Below are 26031 nucleotides of genomic sequence, written 5' to 3'. Positions count from 1 at the left end.
AGAGGGGCAACACCTGTTTTGTTTAGTGACTTCTCCAGTCTATTAGACGTGTGCCGCCAGGATTATCTTGGTGTCAGCCAGATTCCGTATACGGTACCGTACTGGTGGAACGAGGAGGTACAAGCAACTAGAATTAACTGTTTCAGACTAAGACGCATCGCACAGAGGGACAGAACCCTGCAATCCAGGGACACATACAAACGAGCCAAAAAGGACCTCACCAAGGTCATCAGGAGGTCCAAACGTATGTGCTGGATGAACCTGTGCGATGCGCTCGAGGACGACATATGGGGCGAGGCCTACAGGATTGCCACTAAGGCCCTGAGTGTCGAAGCCCCATATAGACTCACCGAGAGTAGAACGAGAGGCATTGCGGACATCCTCTTTCCCAGGAAGCCTGATTTGTTCTTCGTGCCCGCCACATGTGAGCGCCCTAAAGCGGTCACTTCCATAGAACTCACCAGCAGCGCAGCCTGAGTTGGTCAGATCGGTACTGACCCAGCTCCTCACGGCTCAAATTTTCCCTGACGTTTTGAAGAGGGCACGCCTCACCCTAATTCCGAAGCCCGGTAAAAATCCGGAGGAGGCCAGCTCCTACCGACCGATCTGTCTCCTTGATAGACTAGGCAAACTCTACGAAAACGTAGTTAAGAACCGCCTACAAGCGGAATTGGATGCTATAAACGCCATCTCTGATAGGCAATTCGGATTCAGGAAAGCCAGATCGGCGGTAGATGCTGACTCATTGGTTCATTACAGACCGCGTTAAAGCCACGGCGAGGAGGTGGGCAGTAGTGATCATGTTCGATGTTAAAAATGCATTTAACTCGGCAAATTGGGGACATATAGTCCGCAGGATGGAGGCCCTCAACGTGTCGAGTTATCTGACAAACGTGATCAAAAGCTACCTAACTAATAGGCACGTGTCTACAGGTAACGACGATATTAAACTTACGGCAGTTGTTCCACAAGGGTCCGTCTTAGGCCCGACGCTGTGGAACATCCCCTACGACGACGTTTTAAATATACGATACGGTCGGGACTGCATCGCGGTTGCATACGCTGACGACCTGACCATTCTCGTAACCAGCGATCTATATTGGGAGGTGGTTAGTACGGCCGAGATGTGTTTCAGACGGGTGAATGCCTGGATGAACGAGAACGACCTTGAACTCGCAGGCGGTAAGACAGAGGTGGTTATCCTAAAGGGACCTAGGGAGAGACCGGAACTGTTGTTCCATTTTGGAAACAGCGAGGTCAAGTCGAGCCTCTGTGCCAAATATCCTGGACCTCGACAAAGGGCTGGGATTCACCAAACACCTCGCAAGGGTGGTGAGGAAGGCCGAGGCACAAACTGCAGCTCTCCGAAAAAAAACACCAAATATCGGAGTGCCAAGTAGTGCCCGGAGAAGACTGTACCTACACATCGTACAGTCTACCCTTCTCTACGGGGTCCCGGTCTGGGTTGAGGTTCTACGTCACAAGAAATACAGAGATATAATAAACAAGGCACAGAGAAAGCCTCTGTTGAATGTAGTAAGCTCATACAAGACTGCATCAACGGTGGCTCTACAGGTGATCGCGGGCGCCCCTCCCATACATCTGCTAGCTAAGGAACGCTAGTTCCTATATGAGCACCGCTACGGCCACTTACCCGAGGTAAGATCGGCCGCACGACAACAACTCCTGGCGGACTGGCAGCTGGAATGAGCGGCGGAATCTACCAAAGCCCAGTGGACCAAAAGGCTGATCCCGAACGTAGAGTCGTGGTACGCCTACAAGTTCAAGAGAGTAAATTTTTACTTTACGCAATTTTTGACCGGTCATGGATCATTCAGGGCATTCACCCACAGAATCGGGAAGTAGGACGACGACCTATGCCGGACCTGTCGCGTGAGGGAAGACGCAGAACAATGCGTTTTCCGGTGCAGCGTCTTTGCTCACGAGCAGGTCAGGCTTCGTAGTAGGTTTGACGACATCGGTCCTAACAATATTATTAATTTTGCGATCGGAAACAAGACAGATTTCGAGGCAATAATTGACATTATAACCGGTATAATTAAGAGAAAATCCGAGTTAGAACGACTGGAGCAGAATGGGTGAGGCGGGTCTACACAATAGTTATAAAATAAAAAAAATATATAAAAAATAAAAAAAGCAAAATAAGAAATAATAAAAAAAATTAAATAAAAAAAATCCGCGTCAGAGAAATATGACCCTAATTCTTCTAGCGCTCATTCTATCCGCCACACTACAGAACAGTCACCCAAGCCCTGCCGTTTTCAGGCGCCCACCTTCCTCCGTGTAGGAATCAGACTTTTCTCTATTTAGTCCTACCGTCTTTAGGCTGGAAAATAGACCCTTAAATGACCCAATGCTTCTGGTTACTTTCTTTCAGACAGCTCGGGATATCCCCATGCATCGCTCCCTAAGGAGCACGTCCAGGAATATTCCGGGTCGGAAGAGGGGGTGGTTTTAATTGGTAGAGGGCTGGTCATGGAGGGCATGCAGGACGCATGGGCCATACTGTGGTTGGTGCGCCCTAGCGTGTTCTCCTTTCCTGTCCGAGTCCAACAGTACTAGGGACTCCTTCCCTAGTCTGCTAAGAGCGTTCCACCTCAGTCCAAAAAAAAAAGGATTATCTTGGCGTAGTGGGTAGTAGTCAGGTGACTGATTTTAGTCTAAACTGTTCGTGTAGTAGTGCTTGTATAGTGGGTATGTATTGTGCTGTTGTATTGAGAACGTTAGTGGTTGCGCTCAACGATTACCGGCAAGTTTTCTAAGATATTTTGGACTGAAATATGTGTTCCAGCGTCATTTTCTTCCACGATACTTTCAGCTGCTGATTTGCTTCCTTATTTCTGAGGCGAAAAGCGCAAATCTGAGTTTTATTTGAGTTGGCTTTTAGTGAATTCTTGTCATAGAATTCGGATATAAGGACAGTACTGCTTCTAGCTTAGCCTCTACTTCACAGAAGGTCTCTTATCACTTATTAATTCAAATAGACCGTGAATAGAATACTATGATTGTCCTATGTTCCCATAAGTTTCCGTGGTGACTTTCGAGGATGTATTGATTGATCTATCAATAGTACGTTAGAAAGCAGAATCAAATATTGGGTCATTTAAGTAAGAAAGATATCACAAGGATATCTTAAAGGTGTTCTTTGAAGACGTATGCCTTCTGATTTAAGGATATGGTTGTTTAACAGAAGGCGATAGACGAGAATAGAAACAAGCTTATCAAACAAAAATGATACCCAACCGCCGATGTCCTGACTCAAAAACAACTCCAACTCCAACATACCAAAAAGAGGCAAGCACAATACTTTTATCAACAGAGACACTAAAACAAATAGATATAAATGGACTAGCCAACAAAATAAAAGTACCCGTAACAACATCGGTTAAGAAAATATGTCCAAATACGAAAACAATCACGTAAAAACTCAACAACCAACTCTAAATTTCAACGTTATACAATTAAACTACACCAAAAAATGCGAGAAAGAACAGATGGAACTTCGGACAGCTTCCAAAGTTTAAACAAGACCGAAAAAAGAAATTGGGAACGATCATACAAGCTATACCTACTAACAATCTTATAATAAAGAATATTAATACAAGATAACTGCAATATGAAAGCACTGAATGCAAAAAACTTGCTTTGGCCGTATTCATAGTATTATATTTTTTAAATGAGAATTTATTTAAATGAGAGTGTTTAAATAGGGTACTGTCAATCTTTGTATCTTTTAGTAGGTCCATTACTTTTATGGTTTCGCAATACCTTACTGACAATTCTGATTTTTGAAACTTCTGCCGACAAGTTCACTACTTGACGTCTACTTCACTTTTTTATTTTACATTTATTAAATATATAACTACTAACCTTTTCCCTGTCACTTAATTTCAAAAACCTTTCCTTCTGTTCTTCTTCCTTTCTTTTGATGTCGTTCTCCTTTTTCTTTTCTTTTTCTTTCTCCCTCTTCACTTTACGCATGGCCTTTTTCTTATCTGCCAATTCCTCATTAGTTAGGGCGTTAACAGGAATCTGTGCCTAAAACATTGCAGATATGAAAGAATTATTCTATCCTCGGATAATTTATCGAAAAAAACAGGAAAATAGATGTAATCTAGAAAAAAAAATGGTTTGGTTGTCAATAACACGGTTATAGAAAGGGTATCCTCCTATAAATACCTTGGAGCTTGCCTGGATCATACAGGCGATCAAACAAAAGAAATAAGAGCAAGAATAGAAATAGCTAGATCAGCATTTAACAAGATAAAAATATTTCTCTGTAGTCGTGACATAAATCTTGATCTGAGAGTGCGTATGCTGCGGTGTTATATCTTCTCCACTTTATTATACGGAGTTGAGTCATGGACCATCAAGATGGGCAGCGTTAAAAACATTGAAGCTTTTGAGATGTGGTGTTACCGTAGAATGCTACGTGTATCTTGGGTGGACCACGTGACGAATGCCGAAATTTTACGTCGGATCGGAAAAGGATGTGAAGTTGTACTTACTGTTAAAAGAAGAAAGCTTGAATACTTTGGCCATGTTATGAGAGGTGACAAATACTCGCTGCTGAGACTGATCATTCAGGGTAAAATCAGGGGTAAGAGAAGTATCGGTAGGCGCAGAATATCTTGGTTAAGAAATCTGAGGGAATGGTTCGGCTGCAGTTCCATCGACCTATTTAGGGCAGCCGCCAGTAAAATAAGAATAGCTGTGATGATTTCCAACCTCCGATAGGAGACGGACTTGAAGAAGAAGAAGAAGAGAAAAAAAATCAAGACCATGAAGTACTGCGAAAATAATAGGTCAGTTCATTTATTTACTAGTGTAGCACTTTCGAGTGTAGTTGAATGTAGGCTAACTGGCTAGTGGCAAACGGAAATCATGGGTGTACCACTAAACAAAGGAACGTTCTAGTGTAGTTAACCTTTGAGTTAAGATTATAACAAGTCAGGTTATTTGGTTAGGCTAGAAACAACAAAATAAAAAATTAAATCAAATTAAGTTTCTAGATTTAAATTAAACTAAAAAGAAAAAGATATTTTGTTGTAAACAAACACATCTGACAGCTAAACAGTTGTCAAACTCTCAAACTCCAGTTGGATGATACTGCGCCAGATGAGCGTAGCGAGTGTAGTTAGTCACCCTTCACCCTGTCAGAAGTAGGTGTACATTTACATCAGTGTTACACTTTTTTTGCTACACTTTTCAAAGGAACTACTTAGTGTACCGCTGTACCTAACAAAGAAACGACTTAGTGTAGCACTTCTACACTTTTTCACAACTAGTGTTACCCCTAAAAACAAAGGAACAGACCTATTATAGTGTTTTCCAGGTTTATAGTCGGTGCTCTGGAATTGTTTTTCCCTGATGATGTCTGTAAGTGAGGATATTATCAAAGGCGATGTTTTAACAGTAGCAACTCTCTATTAGATTTAATAGAGCTTCTCAAATATTGCCCTATTTCTGACCTTCAGGCTCTGCTTGAATGTGACGTTCTTCTCGGATCGAAATCGGTATTGTAACTTTCGGTACATCTGGAGAGAGGTTTCGTAGTCGTGAGATCCACGTCCTGAGATCTATTTAGATACACATCCCCCTTCTTTGCTATTAAGGTACGATTCCGACAACGACTGCAGACGGCAGTTACAGTTGTTATCATGACATACGTATTTACTTTGCACTATTAATTTGTATAATTATTAGCAACCGACGTTCTGCCGGACAGCCATTGCAGTAAGATGTCGGAATCAGTCTCATACAAATTAATAGTGCAAAGTAGTGACGTCTGTCACGGCGACAACTGCCGTCTGCAGTTGCCGTCTGCCGCCTGCAGTCGATGTCGGAATCGTACCTTTACATTTAACCCTTAATCGGTAATTATGTGTAAAAAAATATTACACAATCAGTAAGGTACAGTCTGGCAGACTACCATATGAGTCATAAAATCCAAATTATTCAAGAAAGTTTTTATATCATATACTAGCTGTGTAGTAACAATACCGTTGTCATCGTATCGTATGACAAATTCAGCACACATATGCATTTCGGCATGCAGTGTGTTGAATTATGGGATAAAAACACAAATCAGAGATCATAAATCACTTTACTTATATACAGGGTGAGTCACCTCTAACGGGACGGAAGATTACAGGGAAATGGTAAAAGATTTGAAATTTTTTTTAAATTAGTAGTGTGTAAGTTGATAAAATCTACATTTTAAAATTATTTTGAAATATACAGGGTGTCTTAATAAATGACGGCGTATCAAAGTTTTATTTTTTCTTATGGAACACCCTATATTTTATTGCATTTTTTAATTGTCCGCAAAAAATAAGGTATAGTTTCATGAGGCTTCCCTATACCTATGTACAGAGTGTTCTGAGTTATGGTGACTTTTCTTAAAATGTAAAGTTTTAAAAGAAGGCTTATTCTCAAGTTATTTAAGAAGTTATGAAAAAAATACTTTTACATCTATATAGTTGGATATTGGTTGAATGTATTCCATAATTAATTAATACACAATTATTTACAGGGTGTTCAAAATTTACAGTTTCATTATTGGATTATTCAATGTGTCATATGATGCTTATTTTAAATGGAACACCATGTATGTTAATACACCATTATACTAAACGGAGTCACCTCTTTCGAATGGTATATGGATGTCCTATACCTAGGTCTAATAGTTTTTGCGTAATTTACAATTATTTAAATTCTTAATCTGTAAATTGAGTTTAAAACAAAAGATGTATCTCATTGTATGACATCGTCATTTTATGACAGTACGGTCTGGTAATTATCAAAAATATAAACATCCGTGTATGAAATTCAAATTTAATTGTTCCTAAAAATGAATAATCTACGAAAAAGTAGACATGGTACTTACTTTGCATTGGGGAGTGTTTGCAAAATTGTATCTTACCTTCTTAAGTTTACGCTCAAAAGTATCCTGATAGAAGAAACCCAAAAAGGACGTTTTTGAGAGATTTCAATGGATTCCGTGCTACTGGTAATGTTGCATACGGAAAGTTAAATAAAAATAAACCAGTTATTTGTGATGACGTCAAGGAGCTTGATGTCCTGCTTTATGTTACGGAAAACCCAAATACTAGTAAAGAAAAAATTTCGGGTGAATTGTAAATCAGTCAAACGACTGTTAGAATACTTAAGAGAAACCATTATTATCCGTATAAAACTCAACTACACCGGTATTAGACCAAACAGGATTATGATAAATATTTAACTTATCGTTTATGGACTTTAGACTTTATAGAAGATCCTGATTTTTTTAATGTATTGTATACAGACCAATATACCTACTTTTCATAATAATGGTCTAGTAAATAGACCTAATTTTCATTTCATTATGATACAGTAAACAAACATTTATTTCGTACTGTTTAAAAATCGAGAGTGACTATTAATATTATTTTTAAAATCAATTTACCGTTTAAGAAAATTGTAAATTACGCAAAAACTATGACTCCTAGTTACAGAATATCCCTATACCATTCGAAAGAGGAACCTGTGCTTAGTACAATAATTTATTAATATACATGGTGTTTTATTTAAAATAAGCATCATGACACATTAAATAATCCAATAATGAAACTGTAAATTTTGAACACCCTGTAAATAAATGTGTAATAATCAATCACGGAATACATTAATTATAAAATAAAAACCAGACCATACTGTCATAAATACTGTTTTGTTTTAAAATCGATTTACAGATTAAGAATTTAAATAATTGTAAATTACGCAAAAACTATGACACCTAGGTATAGGACATCCATATACCATTCGAAAGAGGTAAAATTGTTTAGTATATTTATTTATTAATATACATGGTGTTCCATTTAAAATAAGAATCATATGACACATTGAATAATCTAATAATGAAACTGTAAATTTTGAACACCCTGTAAATAAATGTGTAATAATTAATCATGAAATACATTCAACCAATATCCAAATACTTGAATATAAAAGTAATTTTTTTATAATTTCTTAAATAACTTGAGAATAAGCCTTCTTTTAAAACTTTACATTTTAAGAAAAGTCAACAGAACTCAGAACACTCCGTACATAGGTATAGGGAAGCCTTATGAAACTATACCTTATTTTTTGCGGACAATTAAAAAATGCAATAAAATATAGGGTGTTCCATAAGAAAAAATATAACTTTGATACGCCGCCATTTATTGGGACACCCTGTATATTTCAAAATAATTTTAAAATGTAGATTTTATCAAATTACAAACGACTAATTTAAAAATGTTTTCAAATCTTTTACCATTTCGCTGTAATCTTCCGTCCCGTTAGTGGTGACTCACCCTGTATAGTAAGAAAGCTTTGTCCTTTGTTTTAAGTTAATCGGTATTGACTTTGACTCTTTTTGGATGTATAGATTGTTTCAATTTCAATTCTTCTTCTAGTGCCGACTCCACTAATTAAGGTTGGCTAAAACCATTGCTACCCAATGCATTGTTGGTGCTACGTTTTCTCGACTCTGTTTTACGGAATGGAAGCTTGGACTTTGAATGTGGCATCAATGAAAAAACTGGAATCATTCGAGTTGTGGGTATATAGAAGAATTCTGAAAATATCATGGACACAACACGCCACAAACAAAGAGGTTCTGAGAAAGAGGAATAAAGAAATGGAAGCCTTAAATTCAATCAAAACCAGAAAATTGGAATATCTCGGATATATGACACGTGGAGAGAGATACAACTTGCTTTAACTCATTATGCAGGGAAAGATTCAAGGAAAAAGGAGCATAGGGAGACGCAGAATATCGTGGCTGCGCAACCTGAGAGAATGGTACGGATGTACAGCTGGTTCCTAAAAAAACTGATACGACTCTTAGTAAGATTTGATTATTTTGAGCAGTGTATGATTAATCTGACATTATATTATATTTATTATGACAGACAAATAATAAAATAAACAAACAAACAGCCATTTTTTGAGGTTGAAGTTATCTGACAGATTTTAAGATTTGGCAGTGACAGTGACAGTATGTAAATAATAAGTATTTATCCATCAAGATATAATAAATTAAATATAATTAAACTCTTATTCATTATATCACACCTCATCAAAAGCTTTTTACAAGAACATAGTCAGCGATTTTGATATGGCTTAGAGCCAGACTACATCAAGATCGTCTATAAATCGTGCTGGTAATTGCCTTGCAGCGAGACCAAAAACAAAAAGAAGAAAGTACACTGCTCAATTTTCTACAAAATACGCTTTAAGAGTCGTATCAGTTTTTTTAGGAACCAGCTGTACATCAAACGAACTTTTCGTCTCCAAAGTTCGAATAGCTATGATGATTGACGACCTCTGTCACGGAGATGGCACTTGAAGAAGAAGATAACCATTGCAAATTCGTCTCTATCTTCTGAAAAGCGTCTGTGTGTTTAAACCGGCCTAGTCGCGAATGTTTTTCAGCAAGGATATTTGTTGTCTACCAGGACACCTTTTTCCTTCGATTTTATCCTTCATAATCAGCTGTAATAACTCGTACCTATTTATTATTTCTAATTATGTGGCCCAAATATGCTGTTTTTCTCTTTTTAATGGTGATTAAAAGTTCGCTGTCTCTTCCTATTCTGTGCAACACCATTTCGTTCATAATATGATCGGTCAACGGTATTTTCAAAATTCTCCTAAAAAGCGACATCTCAAAAGCTTCCAGCTTTTTCATTAAGTCAACATTAATAGTCCAAGCTTCGATACCATATAACATTTTACCAGCGACCTCGGATTTGCAGATGTCCAGTTCCACCAACACATAAACGATTGATTTCTTGATTTGGATTGACCGTTTATTTTAAAATATAATAATTGTCAAAAAACTGTCAATTAAAAACAGAAATTTTAATGATTCTTCCGCGAAATATTAAATTTTTTACCATCAAATATAATAACACTAAGAGGACACTTTTCTTTTCTTTCCAAAGAGGTTAAAATTTAATATTTTTTGGGAGAATCGTTAAAATTTCTGTTTTTAACTTTACAGTTTTTTGACAATTATATTTTAAAATAAACGGGTAATCCAAATAAATCGTTTATTTGTTGGTGCAACTGGACATGAGTCTTTTACTCAGAAATTTCCTCATCTTCAAAGAGGCTCTGCACTTGATTGCTCTATTCTTGATCGAATTTCTGATTTCGGATTTAGATCTTCTGTAATCCAGACTCCTAAGTATTTCATTTTGTCCACTTGTTCGATATCTTCATTTTTTATCTGGACCCTTGTTACGACTTTACCCTCTTACTTATCACCATGGTTTTTGTTTTCTTTTTGTTTATTGTTAAACCAAACTGTTCCCCAGTATCACAAATTGTGTTTGGTAGCGTCTGCAAGTCTTTCTCACTTTCATCGATGATGACTGTATCGTCGGCATAACGGATGTTGTTTATATTTTTACCATTTATCTCGATAGGTACCCAAATCCTTTGATAATTCAAACGAAACGTCATAAAGGAATAGTTCCAGACCACAACATATCAACCAGTAAACTAATGTATCATTACAAAACACCTATAGTCTGTCCCACCTTGACTTTACAGTGCACGAACATACGGCAATACAATCCTTATGGGAGTTTTTAGCGCGGCGATGCCGATTTTCTTCAAAAGAATTTTCAATCGGACATTACCAAGGTCCTAAAAATGTAGGTCTCTAAAAATGTCAAATTAAAACTAACCCGTTACAGTCAAATAAAACAATATTTTTCATTGTTTTTTTTTTTGTGAGTGATAGTCATTTTCGAAAAGTAATCAGCAATTTTATAATCGATATGCGTAATAACTTTTTTTGGTTAAGAATTTTAGAATATTCAACATTAAAAGTGGATGTTGTTCTATGGTTGTTAATTTATGTATTGACAGTATAGACAGTTCTGAAGTAATGTCAAGAAAAATATAAAATATATTGTCAGTCAAGTTTAAGTAAAGTTTTATATTGTCCTACCAGGTCCTACAGTTGAGAATAAATAAAGTATAATTGTTGATGGTCAGTTCACCTAAATTAAATTATAACAAAGGGTATTAAATAAGCCTAAAATTATTACTGATAACATTGTATTGAGTAGGTAACTCAATTTATTGTTATTCTTAATGACTGATTTCCAAGATGAAATTAATGTCATTTTAATGTGCTTACAGCCTACGACAGTGGCAGTGAAAGTGAGGAAGACGGGATTATAGAAAGAAGCTAAAATATATAGTTTAAATGTATTTTAATTCTTTCTGTAGGTACATACGTATTTATTAAGGTTTAACATATGTATGCGCTTAAATACATTGTTGTATAAATGTTTTATACAAAATTATTTTTATTTTGTTCACATAAAGGTATTTTCCGAAAAAAAAAATGTTTTAGAACCCCGACGGCTACAAAATGTCAATAATCTTAATCCCTAAGTTATTAACAGTTATCCTATAGAAAAAAGTATGTTTGCTTAAGTCCTGTTTCTGATAAAATTTGGCATCACTGTTGGTCATAAGAACCTGTACTGTAAAGTCAAGGTGGGGCGCACAATAGGTACCATGAAAGCCTACAATCCTTGATATTTTAAAGATTACTGATAACTTAAATAAAATACTTCTATGACTAATGACTATAAACTTACTTTATTGTAGTTGTATTTATCAGGGTTGTCTCTTGAAAACTGCCTCAAACATTCCCTCACTTCTTTGCTCTGAGTGCAAGTATAAGCCGTAAGTTGAGCTTTGTTTTTCAAACAAGGATTTGCGTCATTATTTAACAAGAAATTCACCATATCTATTTGTTCCTTTTGAGCAGCCACATGTAATAAAGTATTTTGACTTTCGTCCACTACTTTGTTGATAAAATCTTGACTATTTTTTTCAACTTCAGGTTCTTCTGATATTTGCAAATAATTATCTAACAAGATTTTTAATTTTTCTACTTGTCCATTGGATATAACACTAATCAGTTCCTTCTTATTACTGTCTTCCAGCTCTTTCAACTTTTTACTTTTACTTTTCTTCGGTTTTTTCTTCTTTGCAAGCTTTTTTCTTTGTTCGGGTGTTAGCGAATCCTCAAATTCTTTCAAACTATGGAAAGATATTTCTTGATCATTGGTAGATAAATAAATTTGATCGGTTTCTGATTCACTGTCACTGGAAAGGTGCTCAGTGGGTAGAGGTCTTTCTACGGTCTCTCTAGACTTGGCTCTATTGATACAGGAAGTCCGAACTTTGTTTCTTTTAGCATCAACATCGGGAGCTACTTGTTTGGAAAAATTTTTAGTTGCAGTTTCCAGAGAATCTACAAAAAAAGTTAAAAACCTTAGATTTCCTCACATCATTAAGCCAATTTTCAATACAAGCCCTTTTATACATCGATTGTTTTAAGTGACTATTTCTTTTTGGTAGGTATACCTGTAGGTTTTTGTACGAGCCCGAATCAGAAAACAGAAACGGAAAGGTTTATCGAATTTTGTCAAAACAATAATTTTGTTATAGCGAATACTTTGTTTAAACTGCCAAAGAGAAAACTATACACATGGAAGTCACCAGCAGATCAAGAAAAGCGCATTGTAAGAAAACAAATAGAGTATGCGTTAGTTAGACAAAGATACAGGAATCCAATTATATCGGCAAAAACATATTCGAGTGCCGACATAGGATCAGATCACAACCCAGTACTGACCAAAATTAGGCTCAAAATGAAAATAATAAAACGAAGAACAACAGATACACAAATCGATACAAGAAAATTAAGGAACTCTATCATAAGATAACGCCTACGAGATCAAACCAATGATCGATTAATCTTAAAAAATACATTATGTAAAATACTCAAACGTATACAAAATCGTTATTAATAAAGACAAATATAAATATAATAAAGACAAAAATAAATTCTGACAAACCAGATACAAAAAGAAACGATGGATGATGGAGGAAATTTTAAATTTAATAGAAGAAAGACGTCAACATAAAAGTAACGATACGATATGTCAAAGTATGTCAAGTAACGATATGTCAAAAATGTGGATAAAAAGATGAAATACAACAAAAGAAGAATCGTTAAAAAAACAACGTGCAGATATAGAAGAACACCAGAACACACAGGATAGTTTTAACACACAAAAACAATAATGAATTGACTCACAACAATAGAAAAAGAATGAAAAATTATAATGAGAAGGACAGAATACATCAATGAGTGTTTGGAAGACAATAGAACAAAACAGATAGAAATAGAAGATGGTGTGGTAATGAAGATATTAAAAGATAAAATTAAAAGGGTATTAAAAATAGCAAAAATGGCAAAGCATTAGGTCCAGACCAAATGCCAGTAGAAAGCTTAAATGTATAATTGATGAAAACTTGACATTTAGGCAAAAAAGTGACAACCAGTGCCATCAAGTGACAACCTTTAAATAATATGTAAGTTTACAAAAAAATCTTATGATACGATTATTTGTTATAGTTTTTGTTTTTAAATTGGTTTACTCATAGACTAATTATTACTTGTTTAGCCAAACATCAGTGACACTGAAAACGGGAATTACAGAAGTAATTACTTTTTGTTCTAAATTCTATAAAATCGATGTACCAAGTAGTTTGGATAAAAAATTTAAGAAGAGTATAAACAATATGCCGAATAGATCACAATTCCTTTTTTCTGGATAAATTAATAAACTGATCACACTTACCGTAAACATTTACTGTCGTTAATAACTGATGCACCCTTTTCAGTTCCGTAAAAGTGGCTCTTCTGGTCGAAAATGGAATGGTTCTTAATTTAGGATTGGTTCTATCTAGCAAAGGTGTACTTCCCCCAAATAAAACACCTCTGTTATAGGGTCCAGCGGCTCGATACATAATTAAAGAGCTGTTTTCTATTTCTGTTTTCCACGTCTCCACGATAGATTTGACATGCTAAAACATAATACATATAGTTATTGCCCCATTCTATTGTAAGTCGATACACAACAGATGCGAATAATTAGTGAAATATATCTATACAACTTTCGTTAGTGAATATCCTAATCATATACCATTTTGACTTAAACAGAAGCATTTAATATTCTAACACACTTCAGAAGCTTCAATATCGTAGAATCAGTTTTTCAATGCCAGTGTTATAGTGTTTTACCGCTTAACGTCTGAGCCAGGATACCATTGCATCTTTGAGCCCTTCGTCGTTTCCAAACTCCTTTCCACACAAGCATTTCTTCAGTTTCGTGAACATATGACAATTTGAAGGCGCAATGTCTGGACTGAAGGGACGGAGGGTGCTCAAAATTTTTCCATCGTAGACGTTGAAGTTCTTGCTGAGTTCTTGCCGATGCATGGGGCAGGGCATTTTTGTGAATTGGAAACACCTTCCTCGACAACATGCCATGTCATTTATTGTTTCACCCCTAGGCTTTCTGCCTACGTAGATTTTTCCCTTACGCTCCCAAACAACAGTTGCCATCAGTTTTCTTATGTTCAGATTCGTTTTTAGTATTCGATTGACTGTCGGAAGAGAAGCACGTGAATGTGACTCTGTTCTGTAGTGAAACGAAATCAGTATAAAAGCGGTAAGCCGTTCTTTTATTTGAATATAATTTATTAGTATCTGCAATTAGTATACAATAGAAAAACAATAACAACAAAAGTTGAGAGCAGGTCTTGTCTCCGCAAAGTGGGACTGGACAGGCCTGCTATCGCTATGTATGTTTTTATCGTTTTTATCGCATGTGTTATAAATAAAAATAAAATAGGCCAGTCCTTCAAACAATAATTATTAAATTAGTCAAATTGTTTATTTATATGAATTATTGTAAATATGGCTTACAACCAGCAGCCTGTGCTTGACACACAGGAACCAATGGCAGAAGCCAACCAAAATATGATTATGCAAGTGAACCAGGCGCTTTTTGAAGAAAATTATAAAAGGTCGCAAAACGAACAGACTCTATTTAATGCTTGGAAAGCTGCCGAGAGCCACAAAACCAAATTGTGTGATACAGTAAGCATACTTGAAAGAGAACTAGCACAGTTAAAATCTCAATATACAGAGTTGGCAACAAAAGTTAATTTAACTGAAAAAGAAAATGAAATAGAATATTTAACAGATGAAGAAGAGCTCGCTAAGGAGACAGAGTGGATTAGGGTTCAATCAAGAGCCAGTAAGAAACGTAAGATGGATACTTCACCATACATCTCACCACAAAAACATAGCTCCAAAGAAACTGCAGTTAGGAAAGCCAAAATGCCTCCACCTGTGGTAGTGGAAGGCTTCAAAGAATATGAAGTCCTATATAACTTCCTTAAATCGAAGATAACAAACTTTACTACTAAACTGGTGAATAGTGAAGTGATAAAAGTTAATGTACAAGACGGTGAAGAGTACAGAAAATTAATAAAAGCTTTAAGAGAGGAAAATATCCAATATCACTCATACGAAAACAAACAAGAAAGGCCGATAAAAGTTATAGTAAAGAGATTACATCACACTTGCTCGTCCCAAAAAATTGTTGAAGATCTGCAAAAAAGAGGCTATAAAGCCATAGACGCAGTTAAAAAGCTAAAGTGGCAAACCAAACAGCCATTAGACATGTTTATGTTAACCTTCAAACCAGACGAAGATATCAACAAAATATATGGGATAACGGACATCCTAGGAACAAAAGTTGAAATTCAGCCTTTTAAAAATTCCAAACTAATACCGCAATGCAAACGATGTCAAGCATATGGTCACACATGGAAGTTCTGTGCTAGAGGGCCAAGGTGTGTTAAATGCACAAAGAAACATCTTACTAAAGATTGCGACAAACCTGAAAATGTTAAACCAAAATGTGTCCATTGTGGCGAAAACCATCCTGCCAACTACCGAGGATGTATCGTCGCAAAGGAAATGCAGAAAATAAAAAACAGAGGTCTGAAAAAGACGAATTTGCCACACCCTCCAGACAGAAGGTCAACTGAAACCAAGTCAAATGCTGGTGAAAGAAAACAAGCACAGAAAGTTACTAGTAATAAGACATATAGTGCGGTAACAAAAGGTCACAATGAAAATTATCAGAATGATAAATACCAAAAAACAACAGAGATTGAAAAAGAAATAGAACAAACCCTACAAATGATATTACAGGAGTTGAAAAAATTAAATGAAAGGGTCACTTCCCTGGAATATAGAGCTCAAGGTGCTATTCCAAAGGTAAGAAATGGCTAATGATCTTAGAATTGTCGCATGGAATGCCAACGGGTTGCTTAATCATCAACAAGAACTACAAGCAATCCTTGACATCGAAAAAATTGATTTGTTTCTTGTCTCTGAAACGCATTTCACAAATCAATCCTACATCAAATTTAAAGGATATAAGGTATATCATACAATACACCCTGACAATGCGGCCAAAGGAGGCAGTGCAATCATCATAAAGGATAATATATGTCATCATGAAGAGTTGGAATATAAAACTGAACATATTCAAGCCACTACAGTACACATAAAAACTAAAACTTTTAAAATAAATATAAGTTCAATATACTGCCCACCTAAACATTCCATTAAAAAAGAGCAGTATAATGAATTCTTGAAAAGCTTAGGGGAAAGGTTCATTATTGGAGGTGACTTCAATGCAAAGAACACAAACTGGGGCTCTAGAATCACTACTACTAAGGGAAAGGAGCTTTTGTTAGCCATTAAATAACAGAGGTGTCAAGCACTATCAACTGGTAGACCAACCTACTGGCCTACGGATAGAAACAAGACCCCTGATTTAATAGACTTCTTTATTATTAAGAATATTTCAACTAATTTCATAGACATTGATGACTGTTGGGACTTAAATTCTGATCATTCCCCTATAGTACTAACCATGAGTGACAGGATTATTAAAAAACAAAGTAACGCCACATTAACAAATAAATGGACGGATTGGGATAGTTTTAAGCTAAGCCTTGAAGAGAGAATAAATCTAAGTGTACCAATACAAAACGCAGAGCAATTAGATAAAGAAGCAGAATTGTTGGTGAACAATATCCAGCAAGCAGCATGGGAAAACACTCCTACGCTGAAACCTAGGCTAAAAGGAAATAATTATCCAAAGGAAATAAGGAACATGATAATTGAAAAAAGAAAACTGAGAAGAATCTGGCAACAAACAAGGTCTCCTCAAGATAAGACTAAACTAAATCGTGCAAGTCAACAACTCAAAAGAACTATCCTACAATTAAAGAATGACTCGATTAATTCTTACTTACAGGAGCTAACAGATGACGGTAGTACAGATTATTCCTTATGGAAAGCTACTAAAAGACAGAAAAGACCTATTATGCACTCTCCTCCTATTAAACTAGAAAATGGTAACTGGGCCAGAAGTAGTGCACAAAAAGCAGAGCTATTTGCCATACATCTTGAAAATACATTCAAACCAAATGAACCTCAAGGGGATGAAGAAAGATGGGAGGAACCTGTTCAATTAGAGGAAGAAATTAGGGTAACTACACCAAAAGAAGTACTTGAAGAAATAAGGGAAAATATTAATCCGAAGAAAGCTCCGGGCTATGATCTAATTACGGGTGAGCTGTTGAAAAATCTTCCCCGAAGAGCTATCGTAAAATTAACAAACCTCTTTAACGGTGCATTCAGATTAAAATATGTACCAACGATATGGAAGATGGCGGAAGTCATTATGATTCCTAAACCAGGAAAACCAGCACATGAGGTTTCGTCATACAGACCGATATCTATGCTTCCTGTAATATCGAAGCTGTTTGAGAAACTGCTCCTTAAGCGAATAAAACCAATTATTGAAGCAAGGAATTTGATACCGACACATCAATTCGGATTTAGAAATAAGCATTCAACAATTGACCAGGTGCACAGAATCACAAATGTTATCGAAAGATCCCTAGAAGAAAAGAAAGTCTGTTCAACTGTATTTCTTGATGCTGCACAGGCTTTTGATAAAGTCTGGCATGAAGGTTTAACATACAAACTAAAATGTTTTTTACCTATACAGTACTCAAAACTTTTACAGTCATACATAAAAGGACGACATTTTAGAATTAAGCAAGAAGACTGTTTTTCAGACTTAAAAGAAATTAGAGCAGGTGTTCCACAAGGCAGTGTGTTGGGTCCGGTCCTATACCTACTATACACGTGTGATATACCTGTAATGGAAAACAACACAGTTGCCACCTTTGCTGATGATACAGCTATTCAAGCAGTAGGGACGACAAGTGAAGAGGCGACCAACAAGGTCCAAATAGCAGTTAACCAAATCTATAAGTGGACACAAAAATGGAGAATCAGGCTAAATGAAGCTAAATCTGTCCATGTTAATTTCACCAACAAAAAAATACAATATATACCAGTTATAATCAGCAATATCCAAGTACCATATGCAGATACTGCTAAGTATTTGGGTATAACATTAGATGCAAAACTACGCTGGAAGGTGCACGTTAAGAAAAAAAGGGAAGAACTAAATATAAGATATAAAAAAATGTATTGGCTAATTGGAAGAAACTCCACACTGTCGATGCATAATAAGTTACTAATTTACAAACAAATATTGAGACCTGTATGGACTTATGGATGCCCACTATGGGGGTGTACTAGACCAAGTAATATAACAGTAATACAAAGATTCCAGAACAAAATACTAAGAAATATTGTAGATGCTCCTTGGTATGTTACAAACAGTGATCTCCATAAGGACCTAGGAATGGAAACTGTGGAAATAATCATCAAGAAGATGGCAGGAAGTCACGAGCAACGACTTCACATGCACGAGAATATTGAGGCAATCCAGCTCCTCGATACTACTGGGCAAGTTAGAAGACTGAAGAGGACAAAACCTTATGAACTAGTTTAAGTGATAGGTGATAGTGAAAAGCAGAGCATAGTGCTTGTGCGCGTTAGTGTGTATGCTAGAATAGTGCACTATTTTGTTAGGTTAGATAAGAGACGCTATGGGGCAAGCTCTTAATTTTAAGGAACAGTAATAATTTAGGTTAGATTAAAATTGCTCATTGGTCAAGTATGACCAGATTGTAATTGTAATAATCATCATCGTAGTGATGATTATGGAAAAAAAAAAAAAAAGATTCGTTTTTCTGTCTTTTTTGGATTTTTCTTTTCTAGGTTTTGAGGGAGAGTTTGCATGATACCACTCAACGGATATGGAAACCCAAGTTTCTTCTCCCGTTACAATGTGGTCGAGAAATTTGTCACTATCGCTAACAGATCGGACCAAGAAATCAAGGGTTGCTCTCATTCGTTTTGTCTTATGGACTTCTGTCAGGACCTTTGCCCAGTCTAGGGTGCTTAAGGTGCTCAGTCTATTACAAGAGGGATCGAGAATTTTGTGGAAGAGACATGCAATGTGGTTAGAGTAAATCACCGGTTTTTCTGAATTTCGTCATTACCTTTTGCCTTAAACTCCTCCATCACAAGAGATGGCGTTCCACTCCGTTCTTCATCGTGCATCCTTGTTCTTTCTTGGTTTAACAAAAACGCGTAATCACAACGAGATTTGGTTCACACGGATGCGACAGACAGAGGACAGAGGTATAGTACGCTCTGAAATCGGCTAGAAAATTTAAACCGAATATACCTAACAAAATTCAGATTGGCAACATTGTGTGAAGTTCCCTAACTTCACTTACTGCATAACACTTGTGCGTAACTGTGTGTAACACTTACTGTCTGGTTTTGATAAAGATGTGGTATAATCTTTAGATCTTTACTGCCTGTTATTTTTCTTAAGAATACTTACAGTTTACCATGCTGTATCCTTTCAAACGAAAAGCACTATCTTACACAGTGCTTCCGTTTCTAAAACCCGTCTCTTAATCACTTATGTCTACTTTCAGTGTAAGTTTTCAGTGTAAGTAGGTGTATGTTCAGTGTATGTAAGTTTTGTAATCTTTGGAATTTGTCGTTTTGGAAACCGTTAAGAAAGTTAAGAGAAGCCTGTCTTGGGCGCATGCCCTATCTTTAGCGCCGGACTCCACTTGCGATTTTCTCGTCGCGCGATTGTTTTGTCGCGAAGATTGAATACATTGTGTCAAATACAAGTCAATCCACGATTATTTAGTCGCAAATGGATTGACTTGTATTTGAAACAATGTGTTCAATCTTCGCGACAAAACAATCGCGCGACTACAAATCGCAAGTGGAGTCCGGCGCTTAGGGGTGTAGTGGAGCCGAGACACCCCGGAACGCCGTTCCGATACTGATTTTTTGCGTTTTTTTAAATTGTGGCTAAATGATTACTAAAATCTAAAATGTTACTGAAACCGCATTGAAACAAAATTCCTCAAACCAAATTACAGCAGATTACAAACAGTGCAGTACAAACGTTTTTGACTGTTTCCGTTAGCTCTCCCAGTCTCAGTCGAAGTTCCGTCACCTCTTTTCCTACGTCCACTGCCCCTTCCCTGTCCATAGATAAATCTTTTATATATTTATAATAATAGTCTCCCGTTTTATACCGCTCACGTGGCTTTGGGAGTATAGCAGGGTAGTCTGCTATATCTAGGGCCTACGGTATACAAGGAAGGTAGCAGGGCCAGTGCTACGCTTCAACCGCCCATTATTACCCCTGGTTTTACCCAAGGTACTCATTTTATTCAGGCTGAGTCGACCTGGGGCCTATAAACATTTTAAAAATGTCTAGTTGTTCTTGCCGGCGGTAGGATTTGAACTCCAGACCACCGGCACGCTAGCCTAGCACACTACCACTCGGCTACGCCGGCCCAGTTTTATATATTTAAAAACAAAAAAAAAGAAACGTTTCAATTAAAATTTAAAAAGTGTGCTGATTTTCATATTTCTCACTCTTGATGTTCCCCATTCTTTATCCCCACCACTTCAGAGATTCTAGGGAACTGACCCGCGGAAAATTGACCACTGCACTGACAAGTAATATCACAAAGTCATACCGTCATAGGGACTCCTTAATTTGCGACTACACCCCTGCCTATCTTATATATGGTGTTATCAACAAATCTACTAAAGCATCTTTTTTAAATCGTTTTATAGGACAGTCAATGAGGGTATGTGGCTCCGAATTCCATCCTACTATATCGATTTACGTGATATTTTCACAGTAAGTAGGGAATAGCCCAAGAAACAAAGTCTACCCTATGCCGATGTGTGCTTTTGTCTTGGGGGCGGTTCCCATCCCTTCTCAGGGGTGGAAAATTTTTTGCTTAAATAACTACAGAACTTGCTAGAGAACGTAATACTAAGCAAAAACTGTTCATATTTTTTTTTTTTCGAAAACTCATACTTTTTGAGTTATTCCTGGTTGAAAATTGGCCATTTTCATTGAAACATACCACCTTTCCAAACGGTTTTTTGCGAATACCTTAAAAACTATACATCTAACTAAAAAAACGATATAGAACATTTTTGTAGCTTATAAAATAACAAAGAGATTATTTCCTTTATCAATCTTCTAGTTATAACACAAAAAGAGATATGGTAAGTGAAAAAAACTTGTTTTCTTAGTGCATGCTCAAATCAGTGTATTTAACTTGAAATAACAGAGAAACGGTCGATTTTAGGTGTATAATGCTACCAATAACTTTTGTTGTGCTTGAAAAGACCTTTAAAATAAGCAATATTAAATGTCGATTACATTCAAACTATGCGAGACAAACTGTAAAAAATTTGATGACTAACGTATTTTAAGAAAAAAAATGAGAAGTATATTTAATCCCTCATCCACAAGAATTTAAATGCATCGTTTTCCTTCTACAATACATTTTACTATTATGTTCAAAAAGTTAAGCGGGTTTAAAATGAATGGTTTTTGAAAAAAATAAGATCAAATTATTGAGCGCATTTTTAAATTTTCTTAAAAATCTTCCTATTTCTCCATGTAACTCGAAAATGATAAGAGATGCCAAAAAAAAGATGCCACACAAAAATGTAGGTTTCTTCTAGATAAACATTTTGATTTCATTTTTTATAAGAGTATCTCTTATCATTTTTAAGTTACATAGAGAAAAAGGAAGATTTTTAAGAAAATTCCACACCTGTAATTTTGAACCAATCAAAATACGTTATTTTGACAGATCACCATGGCAACGGGGTATTTTATCGGAAATTTTTTGCTCGTGGGGTACCCAACAGCGAATTATAGTGGAAATTTTTTGACGTTTACAATAACAGAACATTTTTGACAGACTGGTTTTTATTTGTTTACATAATTTAGTTTTGATTCATTTTAGTTACAAAGCTAAGATGTTTTCTATATTCTTCGGACACCTCCTCTCTTCTTAATGGCGAAAATGCAGGACTTTGAATGTTTTCAATTAAGTTTCTATGTCTAATAAAATATATATAATATTTAGACACTAATTTATTTACCTTTTTCCCATTCAGTACTTTCAATTTTGCGTAGTTTAGACAAATACGCCAAAAAATAATGTTCTATCACTTGTAGTTACTCAAAACTTATGTAAAATTGAAGAATATACTATTTTCTATCTTGAAATGGTATTCCCATGCAACTACAATGAGTAGAAATTACGAATTTGAAAGCCTAAATAATTGCTGACAAAGCTATGGCGCGCTATTAATCTGTTCATGCAGCTTTGGATTTTCAAATGCAAATTTGGTGTGGAATTTTCTTACCGAATACCACGCGAAGTCAAATTAATATCCGGAAATTTTTTTTTGATCATGAATATTTTTAGAAAATTTCCCTCGTCTGCGACTCGGGAAATTTTCAAAATATTCATGATCTCAAAAAAGTTTCCGGAAATAATTTGACCTCTAGTGGTATTACTAGTGAAAATTTAAATATGCGCTCTATAACTTGATCTTATTTTTTTTTTCAAAAACCATTCATTTTAAACCCGCTCAACTTTTTGAACATAAAAATAACACTGTAGTAAAATGTATTGTAGAAGGAAAACGATGCATTTAAATTCTTGTCGATGAGAGGTTAAATATACTTCTCAATTTTTTTCTTAAAATTCGTTAGTCATCAATTTTTTGCAGCATATCTCGCTTAATTTGAATGTAATGGACATTTAATATTGCTTATTTGAAAGGACTTTTCAAGCACAATAAAAGGTATTGGTAGTATTATACACCTAAAATCGACCGTTTCTCTGTTATTTCAAGTTGAATACACTGATTTGTGCATGCACAAAAAAAAACAAACTCTTTTTACCTACCATATCTCTTTTAGTGTTATAACTAGAAGATTGAAGAAGGAACGAATCTTTTATGAGCTACAAAAATGTTTTATATAATTTTTTTAGTTAGATGTATTGTTTTTAAGGTATTCGCAAAAAACCGTTTGAAAAGGTTATATTTTAATGAAAATGGCCAATTTTCAACCACGAATAACTCAAAAAGTATTGAGTTTTCGAAAAAAAAATTATAGAACAGTTTTTGCTTAGAATTAGGTTCTCTAGCAACTTCCGTAGTTGTTTAACCAAAAAATTTTCCACCCCCCGAGAAGGGGTGGGAACCGCCCCCAAGACAAAAGCACACATCGGCATAGGGTAGACTTTGAATAAGGAGATATTTTCAGGCTATTCCTAAAATTTCATTAAAATCCATGCAGTAGGATAGATTTCGGAGGTAATAACCTGTTCTTGCTCTCATTGACTGCCCTATTAACAGTTTTATTGGTATTTTATTCCACAGACTTTGAATAAGGAGATATTTTCAGGCTATTTCTAAAATTTCATTAAAATCCATGCAGTAGGATAGATTTCGGAGGTAATAACCTGTTCTTGCTCTCATTGACTGCCCTATTAAGAGTTTTATTGGTATTTTATTCCACCTATATGTTTTGTGGCAAATCACTTACATAATATTATCTTACTATTTCTCACTAAACTCTAAGTGCAAGGACACTAATGCCTTTACACTTACTACCTCATCCATCCGTAGCCCTTAGCCAGTAAGTCACGGATTACTTATACTGACAATGACTTGGTGTCTGGATTCTGGATTTATTTACCTATATAAATATGATACAGTCAATAGATTTTACCTCAGTTAAACCGTCCCTCGGGTTTAAGAAAAAGAAGTATAATATTAAATGTACGTAGTTTATGTACCTATACATCGAAGTCTGTCAAGTAATATTTGAGTAACAGTTTGAGTTTAGTGCTTGTTTAAGTATAGTGAAATCATGAGTTGACAAAAGCAAAAAAGAACAGATGGTAACTATTAAAATCTATTACATTTAGATAGACAAAACAATTAAAAAGTAAAAAGAAAAAACGGAAAATTGGTTTTATTTGAACAAGACTTAGTTAAATGAAAGTCATACTGTATCAAATGTATGAGCTCTTGTGGGACACTCATCTCATGATTATTTTTAGTCATTTAATCAGGATATCGAATGATTATAACTAAGACGCAAAATTATTAGAAGTGAAAGCGATTCTGTCTATGGTGGATTAATAAATTTTCACAAAAAGGAATTCTTACCAATTGTTCATTCACATTCAAATAATTGTTAATACCTGCACTAGAGCTGTTTCGTTATATCTTCTCAAAGATGCACCAGCGCTCTTAGGTTGAGATCCACCCGACTTGTTATCCCTAGCACCCTGTGAACCACCCTGGCCGGCTCTGACGGTGTAACAATGAAACGTCTTGTGTAAAATGGGTTCGTTACCTTTGAAGACAGCCCCAGCAAAGTGTCCCCCTCCAAGCATGAGTATGGTCCATTGCTGGTTGGTTACACAGTTTTTCAAACGGTTTAAGATGACACTTTCTGAGATTTCTTCCTGAAAAAGTAACCAAAACTACTCAAAAAAAGGATATGGCGAAATGTAAGTAGTTAAATCAATTTTTTTTATTTAGCTTAAGGCCTCGACAACTTATGGCCATTGGCATGGTACAGTGGATTTATGCAATCGGGTACCTAGTGTAATGTGTAGTGTGTGTGTTGAGTAAATGGCTTGTTACTTAGCAAAGTCGACGTCATTATCTTTGCAAAGAGACGCTAATTGTATCCAAACGTCTGCGGTCCCTCCGGTGAGTACCGATCCCACAAGGATAGAAACTATTTTCATTTATTAATTTTTAATAAATGCAAAATTCTCCACCCAGGTGAGATGCGAACTCACGACCTTTAGGTCCAAAGGTAGGCGCTCTTACCATAAATCAAATTGATGAGTTAGATAGGCATTCATTAGAATAAATCATAAAATGTTAATTTATCATTGGAGGATATCTTCAAAAGTTTTATTGGGAGGTATGAAAATAAATTCTTCTTTAAGTGTCGTCTCCCGTTCGGAGGTTGGATTTCATAATCCCTGTCTTTACTCTATCTACCGATGCTCTATTGAACAGTTCTACTGAACTGCATTTAAACCAGTTCCTTAAATTCTTCAACCATGCCACTCTCCTTCTTCCTACACTCCTTCCACCTCTTATCTTTCCCTATATTATCAGTCTTAACATTTTATATCGTTGTCCCCTCATTACGTGTCCCAGATATTGTAACTTTTTTATTGTGTTTATTATTTCGTGTTATTTGCTTATGTCTCGCAATACTTCCGTGTTCGTTTTCTTCTATGTCCATGCTACTCTAAGCATCCTTCTGTAACACCACATTTCAAGTGACTGTAGCTTATTTATGTGTTCTTGCTTCAATGTCCACCTTTTAAGTTCATACTATAGTATCAAAAACACGTAGCATTTCAGAGCTCTAACTATTTGTTATAATCTAAGGTCTTTGTTACAGGGAATTGTTCTTATTTTCACAAACGCATTTCTTACTGTTTATATCCTCCAGCGGGACTCTGTGCATTATAGTAAACTGCTGTAGAAAAGTTTCTATCGCTTTGGCCTTTGGCGTGATTCGGCACTCCGTACATCAAAATTGTCGCATGAATGCGATCATTTCGTTTCTATCGAATTCTCAAGGGCAAGTTGAGTTGGCAGCAAATTTATTTATTTTAGTTTTGGATATTTAAAATTTTTAAGGTTTAATTAAGGTTATATCATGTCGTTTGTGTACATTC

At 35.8% G+C, this 26031-nt stretch overlaps 1 protein-coding gene across 1 annotated transcript in view; it reads right to left on the bottom strand.

Annotated features, from left to right (window-relative positions):
* Window positions 1-26031, bottom strand: part of LOC126879054 (ankyrin repeat and zinc finger domain-containing protein 1-like) — a 112969-nt gene that overhangs the window by 1943 nt on the left and 84995 nt on the right. Inside the window, exons 5-8 of the mRNA XM_050641947.1 lie at window positions 24523-24789; window positions 13731-13956; window positions 11673-12334; window positions 3892-4059 (exon numbers count right to left, since the gene is read on the bottom strand). Coding sequence (XP_050497904.1) covers window positions 3892-4059; window positions 11673-12334; window positions 13731-13956; window positions 24523-24789 — 1323 coding nt within the window. The remainder of the gene's footprint in view (window positions 1-3891; window positions 4060-11672; window positions 12335-13730; window positions 13957-24522; window positions 24790-26031) is intronic.

The sequence above is a fragment of the Diabrotica virgifera genome, chromosome 1, assembly GCF_917563875.1.
Source record: "Diabrotica virgifera virgifera chromosome 1, PGI_DIABVI_V3a".
Taxonomy (NCBI): domain Eukaryota; kingdom Metazoa; phylum Arthropoda; class Insecta; order Coleoptera; family Chrysomelidae; genus Diabrotica; species Diabrotica virgifera.
This window is presented reverse-complemented; position numbering and strand designations above follow the sequence as displayed.